Raw genomic sequence first — 13018 nt, forward strand, 5'->3', positions numbered from 1 at the left:
GGCTAAGTGCATGTGAACAAGTACGACAACAATTGATTAAAGATTCCTGTATCAAGACAGTGGTCAAGATCACAATCTTTCTGATGGTCTGAAATTCAATTATCTTAATAAATATATAACTCTGGTTTTATTGGGCTATTAACATTCAAAGCTGGTGTGTAGTTTATAATTAGGATTTTAAACCAAAACAGTATACAAGCATTTGATTTTTCTTCAGAAATTTCTGAATAGAAAATGTAAATGTACATGAACAAAAAATCTGAAATAGCAGAAATCAAGCATAACATGTATTGCAACCTTGTATTGATGTATTTATTTGTACAACTTTCAGTATCTGAGTTTCTGAAGATACTGTCTGTCAATGTTCAGGAGTGTTTAGCTGTTGTGGTATTCTGCAGAGCAGTTCTTGTCCTGCTGCAGACTAAACTATTTCTTACACTCTTTGCACATCCAGGGAGTGTTTTTATTTTTTTTGCACAGAGTGTACCTGTTTCACCCCTGACCTGCCCTGTGCTTTGTCTATCCCTTCTCCACTGGTCCAGGGGACTAACCTGGCCTGCCAGACTCGTCCTCTGTTTAATTCTGCACAGAGAGAGAGTCTGGTTACTCACAGGCAGAGAGGCACTTGAGGGGCGGGACTAGGCAGCTCAAAGTAACCCATCAGAAAAAAGACGGAAATCCTGACTGTACCGCACGACGCTGTAGTTTTCTAGTTGAAGTGAAAAAAAGGCATTTGGCAACGATGAATATATCTTTCATTTTTTTTAGAAGAAATGCTTTTAGTGCTTCTACTTGTGTTTTTAAAGACATTCAATGACATTTAGAACAGAGGAAAGAGCCGCTAAACGCCACCACTGTCTTTGTTGTTTATGAGAAAATGAGCGTCGCTGTGTGTGACATCCGCCTACGTAAGGGAAACCCTGTGATCCTATCTTTATTTTTTTAGATTTTAGACTTTTTACTCTTTAGATTCTAGCAGGAAATTTCAGACTCTGCCACTCAGACTTATGTCTTCAGGTGTGTATTCTAGTTAATCCTTTCAAGTTGGGACTTGAAAATTTGTTGAAAACTCAGCAGAAATTAGGGTTTAATTGCTGTTTATTGAGAGAATCCAGTTGACGTGGCTCGGGCATCTAGTTAGGGTGCCTCCTGGATGCCTCTCTGGTGAGATTTTCTGGGCACGTCCAATCGGGGGAAGACCTAAAGGAAGATCCAGGACATGCTGTAGGGACTATGTCTCTCAGCTGTCCAGGAAACGCCCCTGGAGGAGCTATCCCAAGTGGCCAGAGAGAGGGCAGTCTGGGCCTCCTTGCTTAGGCTTCTGCCCCCGTGACTTGTCTCCAGATAAGCGGCCGAAAATGGATAGATGGATGCTGTTTAAAAAAGCTGCAAAAAGCAACAAAAATCATTATATGATTGATGGAGAATTTCTGCTTAAACTTGTACAATTTCATGGCTGGATTTAAGAATACCTACCTGAAAGTGCTGGATGGCAGCATTGTTGTTTAGAACAATTTGCAAATACATTCAGTCTTCATCCTTCAGGTCAATGTTTGCGTAAAAAATTGACCGGAAACAATCCCTTCTGGTCGACTGGTGATGCAAAGTCTCTAAGAGGTAGCTTCTTCATGCCGTTTTGCTTCTCAAAAGGCAAACATTTGGAAGAGACATCACGTGGTAGCTGGGAGGGAATAGTTGATCCACCATGCATGTTTCCACTGCACAAGCCTTGTGGTGAACTAAAATGAAGCATTGAAACATGGGACCTTTGAAGTGGTGCTGAGCTGAAAGGAGCCTCTAACCACTGATCTGCTAAACAGCCCAACCCCAGCACATCAACATTTCCACAGGATCCCTATTCGTAAAGCCAGATGTGCTGGATGACCAGGCTGTTTGGTGTGCAGAGAGGCACAAAAGCTGTTTTCAGAGCCAACAAAAATAATTTTGTTAAATTATTCTATTTCTTTCTTGTTGTCTGCTCCTATTTTCATGACTTAAATTATTTTAGCTGCTCTATTAAACATTTTTTTGTGTTCCAGGAGGAGGAGATGCCAGAGGTAGAGATCGACATTGATGACTTGTTGGAGATGAACAACGATGATGATAGAGCGATCAAACTGCAGGTAAATTCAGCATTTCCTGCTGTGCTGTCAGCCAATTAATGACATTCAGTATATTCAACAGCATTATGCAAGATCCAAAGGACTCAGATTTTGGTTTTTTTTTTTTTTTTTTTTGGCTGTTTGTTTTTCATGTTTAAAGTGGGCCAATGCTGATGAATAATAGCTTTGGAGAATTGAATTGGGTTTTAACAACCTAAAAACGGCAAAAATGGTTTCAGAAAATCAGAGAATGCAGTTTAATTAGCAACATTCTAATTACTGATGTTCAAACTCAAATGGAAATCCCAACACTTCATTTGTTCTGTTTTGTATATCAATGTATTCACTAGGTGAAGATTTTACACATAAAATTAACCAAAAAAGTGCCACAAAAAACCACAAATTTAATTGAAATTGCCTTTCTACATTTTTGCTGCAAAGCTGATTTGTTGGCACACTCTAAGAAATAAAAGGTTGAGTTTACTTAACCACCAATGGTTCCAATAAACCTAATTGCTTAAATGAAAATAATAATATACATTTTAATATGATATGTTAAAAGTAAATGTGTATTACTTTTACATTTAATGCAATAATACGTGTTTGCCAGTTCTCCCTCCTACTGGCTGAAAGCAGAATTACAACTGCCATAAACAACCCTGTTAAAGCTTGCTGTAGCTAGTGCTAACAATAAGCTAATGCTAACACTAGCTAACTAAAATAATAAATAGTCCGCAAAGTAAAAAGTTTCACATGGTTGGACCAAAAATTATTATTACTTACAAGTCCAGTAGCAACAAAGCCAGGTCATCATCAGTCTAGGACTTTGTAGCCCCCTTCAGATCCCTCAAACTAGTGTTGGCCGTGCCGATGTTCACTCTGGTTTTAGCTCTTTGCTTCACCTCCAAAGACGTTACTGTCTTACTTCTACCACCAGGCTCTCCCATGATGACAACAAAAAAGCAAAAGTCTTCTTGTGATTTTTATTGACGGTTGGTGAACTGAAAAAAGCTAACTGCTAGCCTTTAAATTAAGTACAGGCAAAGTAAACAGCTTTTGCTGTGAAGCAGGTAGAGACATCTCACTAGTGTTTCTACCTGAACCACAAAACTTTTAAGTCCAGTTTCATGTCAGCAGAGGGCTGAGTGCTGTCCAGTGTGAAGTAGGTTAAGTTTATGACTCAAGAATCACTGAAACCAGTTTGAAAGCAATAGCTTAAAGTGGTAAAAACTCTTAAGTGTTCCTTTAATGAGAGCCCTCATTTAAAAGAAGTTCAAATAAATAACAAATTTACAGAACACTGCAAAAAAACTCTTTAGTGTTGCTTTAAGTCGCTAGGTTTAGTGGAACCTGTTAGCATAACTTGCAAATGTAAATTAGACATTTAATTTCTTAGAGTGTGCATTTTAAATTATTCCTGTGCTTATAACAATATTTCATGGCATTATTGTTTACTTAATTATTTTGGTGCACAACATGTAGTCATCAAAAAGGACTGCACCTCAACCAATCACAAAGCAGATGTAGGAATGACGGTGAAAATACCACCAGGATTGTGCAACGAGTCACATCTCTGAAATGTCTGTTTGTCCTTCTTTACACAGGAATCACTAATAGACTGTGGCAAACCAACAGAGGTGAGTTTAAGTGTTGTACACATCACATAATGCTCAGTTTAAATCAAATGTCCTAAAAGTGACAATAAATTAATCAGTAGCTGTTTGCCTTATGTCAAATCGTTCTGCATTGTATTGTTACATATAAGTGTAGAGACGTGGATAAAAGTGGTAGTACCCTTCTGTTTAAGCAAAACCAATAAAAGTAATTTTATAATAATACATTTGAATGGACAAAGGTAACAGCATCTGGTCTAATGAGGACAGAGGTAAGCGATTATAAGGTCAAATTAGATCAGGTTGGGCTTTTTGAGTAATCAAAGGTATGACCAACCAATCATATTAAGTCACCACATGGCAGCCTGTCCCAATATGACCCCCATCTGCCATTTGATGATTTGTGTTTGTCTGTGAAAATCACTTGGCCAACAATATCCAAAGCCACATCTGTAACCAGCTGTTTGGTCATGCCACACACATTCACAAAAGATGCTTTCGGACTGCAGGAACCCTTTGTAGTTCTTCCAATCATTGCAGGAACCAGCCTGTTTTTGTGTTCAGACAGATAGGGACTAGGAACCTTTCCCCTTGGTACCTAGAACCATTTTGGCTCCTACTCTGAGGCAGAGGGTGTTCCTCAATGTCAAGGTGCCTGGCCTTGCGAGGCCAGGCTCTTTTCTTACGAGGACACTGTCCTTCCTTGGTCAAAAAAAATGGTTAAATGGAACATACTTGCATCACATGACCACGGCTTCCACGGTGGTCACTTAACGTCACGTGACACGGGTGATAACATTATATTTTATATGTATTCGTTTCAATATAAATATATAACAAGACTTTTACTTTTTAAATTGTGTATATGTTTATTAAATTAAAAATATAAGCGCATTACTACCCGCTAGCCACCGAAGCTGCAACTACTAAGCAACTAACCGATAATAGATAACTTCTATAACCGCTTCCGGTCGGTAACAAGATGGCGCCTGTGCTTGGCTTAGCCGCAGTCACCGGCCACCTTTTCAAACTTTTCTCCACTAACCTCCTCTTTACCACCTTGCTCCTGTCTGCGATCCTCTTCAGTAGTGTACCTGCTACCATCTCCTATGATCGCCAGACTCTTTTGTCCTTCCGTTCGTTCACGATCGCCCAAGATGCACCGAGGACGTACCATCCTGTTTGTTTACCTGAGTGGCGCACCGGCCCGGACCCAAACGACGGTCCCGAGCTGCGCACCTCCAGCTATGTTTGTCTGGTCTCAGGAAAACGTCGGAGGAAAATAGGTAAACGAGCAGGAATCCAGGTGAGAATAAGACTTCTCTTAAAGCGTGGTTTATCTGGTAAACATCGGCGCAATCTTCTAGCTTCTTGTCCTTTGTTTGGTGACCTGAGCGCCACTTCCGCATTCCCGCCAGGCCGCGTTGCGGCGCGGTTTCTCCGTCCAAGTTTTTTAAGGTTGGTTTATCCTCATTCCTCAGTGGTTTCTCCTCCTGTTCCCTCCATAAGTGGTTTTTATAAACACCGTGTATCTAACCCTGCTTATTTACGTCCACTAACTCCAGGTGTTTGTGTAGTTTCTGATTCCTCCACCTCACTCAGCATGGCTCTATTAAATACCCACTCTGTTAACAATAAGTCCTTCCTGCTCAATGATCTAATTCTCTCTAAAAACCTGGATTTTCTGTTTCTAACTGAAGTTTGGCAGCAAACATCTGATTATTCTGGTCTGATTGAACTCTGCCCGAGTGGTTATTCTTTTCTTAGCCAGCCCCGGGGTTCTGGTCGTGGTGGAGGCCTAGCTGTTGTTTTAAGAGACCATCTTCTATGTAGCTCTACAACCTCTGGTCACTTTGCTTCCTTTGAACTGCAGCTGATTAAAGTCGGGTGTAAGGACCCGTTCTACTGTGCTGTGGTCTATCGTCCACCTGGTCCAAACAGTTCTTTCCTTCAGGAGTTTAGTGACTTTCTATCCTCCACTGTGAAGCTGTCCAGACTGGTGGTTGTTGGTGACTTTAACATCCACGTTGATGATCCCTCTGATCAGTTTGCCATGAATTTCTCCAGCCTTATGGACTCCTTCAGCTTTACCCAGCATGTTTATGCCCCACACACACCAGGTGGCACACTCTAGACCTTGTTTTTACCCTGAGTCTAAATGCTGACAGTGTTTGTCCTGAGGATGTTTATATTTCAGATCACCATTGCATTTTCTTTAACTTGTCAGTTTCTGCGTCCCCACCTCCTGCTCGCCGTATGGTTAGTTCTCATTTTCTTAATGAGAGCACAGCTAGCAATTTTTCTGCTGCTTTTGATCCACCCTGTTCTTCGGATAACGACCCAGATTCCTTAACTTCTCAGTTTAACGAGCACTGCCTCTCCATTCTGGACAACATCTGTCCTGTCAGAACCAGATCAGTTCCTGCAGTGAACCCTACTCCCTGGTTTAATGACAGCCTTCGCAGAAGCGCCAATGCAGAAAAATTGAGCGTTTGTGGAAGAAAACCCATCTCCACGTCCATCTGCTGCACCTAAAGGATCTTCTGACATCCTTTAACTCTGCAGTCAGAGACGCTAGGGTTTCCTATTTCTCCAACCTGGTGTCCCAGAGCAAAGGGAACCCCAAGGTGCTGTTTAACACCATCAGCAGCATCATCTCTCCTGCCTCTCCTACAGCCTCCATCCACTCTGTTGCAGACTGTGAGAACTTTCTGTCTTTCTTTGTGGACAAAGTCAATAAGGTTAGATCTAGCATCTCTCCTTCAGCCTTATCGCTGCCTCTCCCGACTCCAACCAGGCCCATCATCCTAGATAGCTTTGCTCCTGTTTCTTTGCCTGAGTTAACCAAACTAGTTAACTCTATGAAGACCTCTGCATGCCCCCTCCACATCTTACCCTCATCTTTGTTTAAAAGTGCTTTTCAGTCCATCGGTACCAGCGTGCTTTCTATAATTAATGCTTCTCTGGTCTCTGGTCAGGTCCCTGCTTACTTTAAGAACGCTGTAATCCACCCGCTTCTTAAAAAACCGAGTCTCGACGCCTCTCTCCATAGCAGCTTCAGACCCATCTCTAAACTTCCGTTCATCTCCAAGATCTTGGAAAAGGTTGTGGCTAAACAACTCACAGCTGCTTTTGATGAACATAACATCTATGATAGCTTCCAGTCAGGTTTTCGTAGAGCTCATTCTACTGAAACAGCTCTTCTTAGGGTCTCTAATGACCTTCTGACTCACAGTGATGCAGGGAACTGTTCTGTTCTGGTCCTGCTGGACCTGACTGCAGCCTTTGACACTGTTGACCATCACCTGCTTCTGGAGAGGCTAAGACTGGGTAGGCCTATCAGGATCTGCTCTGGAGTGGTTCTCCTCTTATCTTTCTGAGCGTTCCTTTTCTGTGGCCGTCTCCAAGTTTAGGTCTTCCACCACCTCCCTTACCCATGGTGTCCCACAAGGTTCTGTGCTGGGGCCTCTGCTCTTCCTCCTCTATCTGCTTCCTCTTCAGCGCATCCTGAGCTCCTTTAAAGGAATCTCCTACCATCTTTATGCAGATGACATCCAACTGTACATCTCCTTTAAGCCCCATGAGATGTCTAAGCTGCAGCTGTTACACACCTGCTTAGACTCTCAAAACCTGGATGGCTGGGAGCTTTCTACAGCTGAATGAAGATAAGACTGAGATCCTCATCTGTGCCCCAGACAAGCTGGTTCCCAAAGTCAGAGACTCTCTTGGTCAGCTTGCTTCCCACACCAAACCTTCCGTCAGGAATCTTGGCGTGACCTTTGACCCAGCTCTTACCCTGGATTCTCATGTCAGTTCTCTTGTTCGCTCTTCCTTCTTCCATCTCAGGAACGTTGCTAAGCTGAGTCCCATTCTGTCTCGCTCTGAACTTGAGACAGTTCTCCACACCTTCATCTCCTCACGCTTAAGCTGGGTTGACACTGTGCAACTTTTTCACTCGTAGCACTCAGCTTCAGCTCAAACTGTACGACTTCCTCGCAGGGCAGATCTCACGAGTCATGTGCTCACACCGTACATCCCAGTTCTCGGATGCAACCTGACTGCTCACACTGTACGTCTGGTAGCAACACGTCGGACCTAAAAATATGCTAAAAAGAGCAGTTTTTACACAACACGTCAGACGTTTCTGTCTTGCCTGTTGTCCTTCGGGAGTGCTGCAGGAGGACACACAGGGATTTATGGGGGTTGGATGAGGAAAACGAAATAAAGAAAGTAAATCTGTGTTTTGTGATCAGTTTAATTTGATATGAACACGACAAACACGCTTTCTTGACAATCTTTGTGAGTAAAAAAATGTGAAGAAATAAAAATGAACAACGTGTGTTATTAGCAGTGTTGGGCAAGTTACTTCAAAACTGTAATGCATTATTTATTACTTGTTACCCTCATGTTCAAGTAATTCATTACATTACAATGTTACTGATTTTAAAATGTAAGGCATTACACTACTTTTGCATTACTTTAAGTTACTTTCACCAAAACAACTTCAATATGAATCTGGTAATGTGACGCTCAGTGAGCTCATGACATATATGTGGAAAGTGATGTGGTGTCTGAGCTAGGATTGCTGTTAAAACAGTCAGATATAATAACAGTGCTTTAAAATGATTGTTTATTAAATGAAAGCAACAACAATCTGTACTCTCAGCACGCTGCCATCTTATATTAACTGAGCAGGGAGTGAGGTGGTGGGGGCTCCAAGCCTATATTTGCCTTGGTCCTCAAATGCCTTGATACGGCCCTGGATGTGGGACTGACTTCTGGGGTGATCTGATTCTATCACATGTATAAATATTAAATGCTTATATATTATTGCTTTTCAGTGGTAAAAATGAGTATTAGGGATAAAACTACCTACTTTTTTTCTTTTCAAGCTCTTAGTTTTCTTTTCTTGATTTTGTTTGAATAATTTCCTGCCCTTTCTCTCTCTAATCTTCCTGTACACTGCATGTTTTCTCCGTCTTCCAGAAAAACTGTTCCCTAGATTCCCTACTTTCTAACTAATCAGCCAAAGGGATCTAGGGAATGCAAATAAATAAATAAATAAATAAATCATCGGGACACAGATTATGAACTCAGCTGACAAGTACATGAAGGAAAAGAGAATATGGGCTGATATAAACGATCGCAAACTAATTACTTTGTTTTGGTGGTACGATTTTGTGAATGTAACAGCGGCCGCGCGCAGGACGCAGCTGGAGTATTTGAGCCGTTACCGCTGCACCCTCTCTGCTCATAGAATGCCCGCAAAGCTGAGTCCATAAATGACGTCATATATGTGGATACTGGACCTTTTTTCAGGCTTCCCGCAGTTTGAATTTTTAGGGAACCCACATCTTGATTCTGGGTTTAAAAATGCATTGTAATTACTGCGTTACTGACAACTGTACCGAGTAAATATTACCATTTTCATTCCCTGTAATGCCTTACATTATCACATTACAGCAAAAATCAATGCATTACAGTAATTAATTACTTTTGTACCGCGTTACTCCCAACACTGGTTATTAGGGAAATAGCGGGCAAGCAGTGTCGATGCAGGATTGCGCATGCGCCGTGAGCGGTTCTGATACTTTTTGGGTCGCAGCTGCTCGCAGCGCCGCTTCAACAGTGCGATACCCTCACGAGGGACGAGCAAAATATTAAACACTCCAGAAGTCCATGTGAGCTCATGATTGCTGATCGGTAGCTGGTCACGTGGTGTTAATCGCCTCTCGTAACCCCCTGTACACTACACGACGCTCGGCGCAAAATTCGCCCCGATCTCGTGGATTCTCGCATGAGTGGAAAATCGGCTCAAAAAAGTGAAAAAGTCGCACAGTGTACACCCGGCTTTAGACTACTGTAACTCTCTTTTCACGTGTCTGAGCAGAACCTCCCTGAACCGTCTACAGGTGGTTCAGAATGCCTGTGCTCGGCTTCTGACCAAGTCCTCCAAACACACCCACATCACCCCGCTTCTCCTCCAGCTTCACTGGCTGCCAGTCAACGTCAGGGTTCATTTCAAGATCCTGGTTCTGGTCTATAGGGCCTTACATGGACAAGCACCATCTTACATTGGTGATCTTCTTAGTCCCTACACCCCCAGCAGGTCCCTGAGGTCCAGTGATCAAAGCCTAATGGTTGTGCAGCACCAGGCTAAAGGTCAAAGGTGACAGATCATCTGCTGCTTTCAGGGCCGTTGCTAGCTATTTTGGTGCCCTAAGCACAAAGTCTTCGTGGTGCCCCCCCCCCCCCCCCCCCCCCCACACACACACACACACACACAGAAAAAGCAGCACAATCACTGGCATGTGACATGACTAAATTCAAAACTATTTAACCTTTATTAATAACTAGAGAGACACAATATACACATTTTATACACAACTGGAACATTCTGAATATGAAGGGAGGAGGTTATCATAATGGACTTTTTTCTTCAAATTATACCATCAGCAGCTGATGTTCCTCTTGGCCCGTAAATGCTTATGAAATATATATATTAACATGGAGTAAATACCTAATAAGAAAATAGGTTTGTCTAATTTTTCATATTAAATCTCAGTTACATAGCCTATAGGTCACATGGGATATTTAATAAGGATATAAATCATGTCCATAGTTAACTCGTGATTAATCACAAACAGCCGCTTATTTAAAAATAAAATTTCTTACTTTACCTTGATGGTGTTTTTGTCCTTCCTGTTTTTGTGATATTTAAGTATTTGGGTGGACAAATATGATTCATTTGTTTATTTCTGTTTCAAAACAGCACAGATGGGCCTGTCTGACCTCACAGAGGAAACTTTATTTTACTTGAGAAAGATGTTTTAAGATGAACTTATTAAAACAAAAAAAAATCTTCAAACTCTTCAAGGTTTATTTTTAGATGAACAACCTTTAACACTGTTCAGACTTATTTGTTGATCCAAGTCGCATGAACAGGCTGAATAAAAGGATTTGTCCCTTTGTTGCATTTAACTATTTCTTCTTTATAGAAGTGCTGATTCAGAAGAGAATAACTGCATTTGGGAAGATGATGACTTGCTACGTTTTTTCTCCAGCAGTAAAAAAGCTCTAAAGCTTCTCTGAGTTTCTCTCCCTCTCAGCCTCTCTCACTCAGCTACTAATGGATGCCAAGTAGGCAGGGCCAGAGTAAAGGTTGGTTTATGCTTGACGCGTCCGCGAGGTCCGCACGGCTCCGCGCGGAAAAGTTGCGTCATTTTGCGTCATTTTAACAACCACGCCCCTCCACCGCGTCTCCGCACGGCCCAAGATTTCCGCAACGCGCACCTCGGAAAATTTCTAACCACGCGGACGGTCGGACGCGGAAAAACATGGCGGACCGCAGGGCTGGACTGGGACAAAAATTCAGCCCGGGCATTTTGATTGGAGACCGGCCCATCACCTGGGTTTTTGGAAAAGACATTAAGCCTTACGCTGTTTCTGACACACACCAACGTACACTTTCTTATTGGTAATATTTATGTATCAATCTAATAAACGTAAACCTACACCATCCTTCCTATCCTGGTATTCTAAAAAAGTAGGGTTGGGGGCAAATGATTATTTTTAAAGTGATTATTCTGACGATTATTTTATCGAATAGTCAACTATTCTAATGACTATTTAGATGATTAATTTAGCGATTATTTTTCTATTGCACAATTAATAAAAACCAAAAAATCTCAAATAAATTCCTCCAAAAAATTGATAAGTTGTTACTGTAAGAGAATAAACACTACAGGCCTTCCATTTTGTATAACACTGCTTTTATTGTGTTGCGGTTGGTTATATTCTGGTGACGTGTAGATCATGCAGGCTGCTGCCTGAGAGGTGGTTGGAGACGGAGTGTCTCCATGCTGCTTTGTTTTGGTCACTTATGTGCATGAGGCAAGTGGTGTTACGACCCTTCCTGGGGAGTCACGTGTAAAGGGTTAAATTTACCTAAATATTACCTTATTTATTATCTCTTGATGTTATTAGTCCCTATTTCTGTGGTTAATTGACAATAGTTTCCTGAAATGTTTCTCCTATTTTAACTGTAAATCCTTCTAGCTGTTATATTTATAACAAGAAACAGATATTCGGACGGAATATTTTCATGTTTATTCGAATATGATTGTGGAACACACCCAGCATCATAATAAATGAAGTCATATTTATGCCAATTTAAGCCTTTATGGGTGACCAGGACACTGTAATCAATTTTTGGCAAGGGAAATTATCTTTTTTTTGTGCCATTTTTGGGGTGTTTATGATGATACAGTAGACAGTATGAGTACAGTAACATCAACAGATAATACATAAAACCCTTATTTGGTCCATTTTAGCCTCCATGAAAATCTGAGCGATTCAATCACTTTTTGGCAAGTAAAATGCCATTTTAGTTGTCTACAATTAAATCATCAATAAAGAATTTAAAGACATTTTGAGGCGTTTCTTATAGGTAAACAGGAGGGTGTAGTCTCTATTTGGCAAGTGAAAATCTTAATTGTATGTGCTGATGTGCTTTTATCTTGTTACTTTTAAATAGAGCAACGTAATGTATAGATAGTAACCTACACAGTGTCATTAAAGCCAAAGCTTGATCAGTTTAAATACTATTTTTCCAAGTAAAAATGTGCCCCAAACTAGTTAACCGTGGTCCATGTCAAGTGGACTAAAGAAAGGAAGGGGAAAAAATTAAATCGCTGGAGAATTGTTTATTTACATTTATACAACGTTTACATTCAATACATGGTGCCATTTTACATTGTTTATTTATTTTTTTAGTATCAAGGCTGTAACATAAAGAAAGCCAGTTCTTACCACAAACCATCTTTCAATCGCAAATATTGCAAAAAGGATTAATATATCCTCATTGTGAACGTTTAAGACAAATAGCAACACTTAAAACAACTTCCGAACTGGAAAAACTTATGTGGCAAGGTGAAGAAACAATGCCCGAGCGGGATTCGATCTCCAGACCTCTGGGGAGAGAGTCATACGCTCTAACCAGTCAGCCAAAGGGACATCCCCTAGGCGAGTAGCCAGGGCGCAAGATCAATCGGGACATTGTGACTGGATGCTCACACTGTCACATCTTCCTCCCTCTTTCCACAAGTACGTCCTCGAGCGCCCGCGCAGGGTGCCACAAACACTGCCACACTAATATCCGCGATAAACATCTGTTTAAGTACCGGAAGAGGTTATCTTTGCTTTCTGAATGTCCATATTGCTAGATATGCCGAGTTTTAGGGCGAAATCCTGGGGAATTTTGTCTAGAAATGCAATTACCTAACCGTGCGCGATCCCGCGGTG

The 13018-nt window shown here is 41.4% G+C and overlaps 1 protein-coding gene across 1 annotated transcript in view; it reads left to right on the top strand.

The window, feature by feature from the left end:
- Window positions 1-13018, top strand: part of ppp1r14c (protein phosphatase 1, regulatory (inhibitor) subunit 14C) — a 48800-nt gene that overhangs the window by 22296 nt on the left and 13486 nt on the right. The window contains exons 2-3 of the mRNA XM_015974462.3: window positions 2040-2123; window positions 3707-3739. Of these exons, the coding sequence (XP_015829948.1) occupies window positions 2040-2123; window positions 3707-3739 (117 nt within the window). The remainder of the gene's footprint in view (window positions 1-2039; window positions 2124-3706; window positions 3740-13018) is intronic.

Source organism: Nothobranchius furzeri, chromosome 2 (assembly GCF_043380555.1).
Source record: "Nothobranchius furzeri strain GRZ-AD chromosome 2, NfurGRZ-RIMD1, whole genome shotgun sequence".
NCBI classification, from domain to species: domain Eukaryota; kingdom Metazoa; phylum Chordata; class Actinopteri; order Cyprinodontiformes; family Nothobranchiidae; genus Nothobranchius; species Nothobranchius furzeri.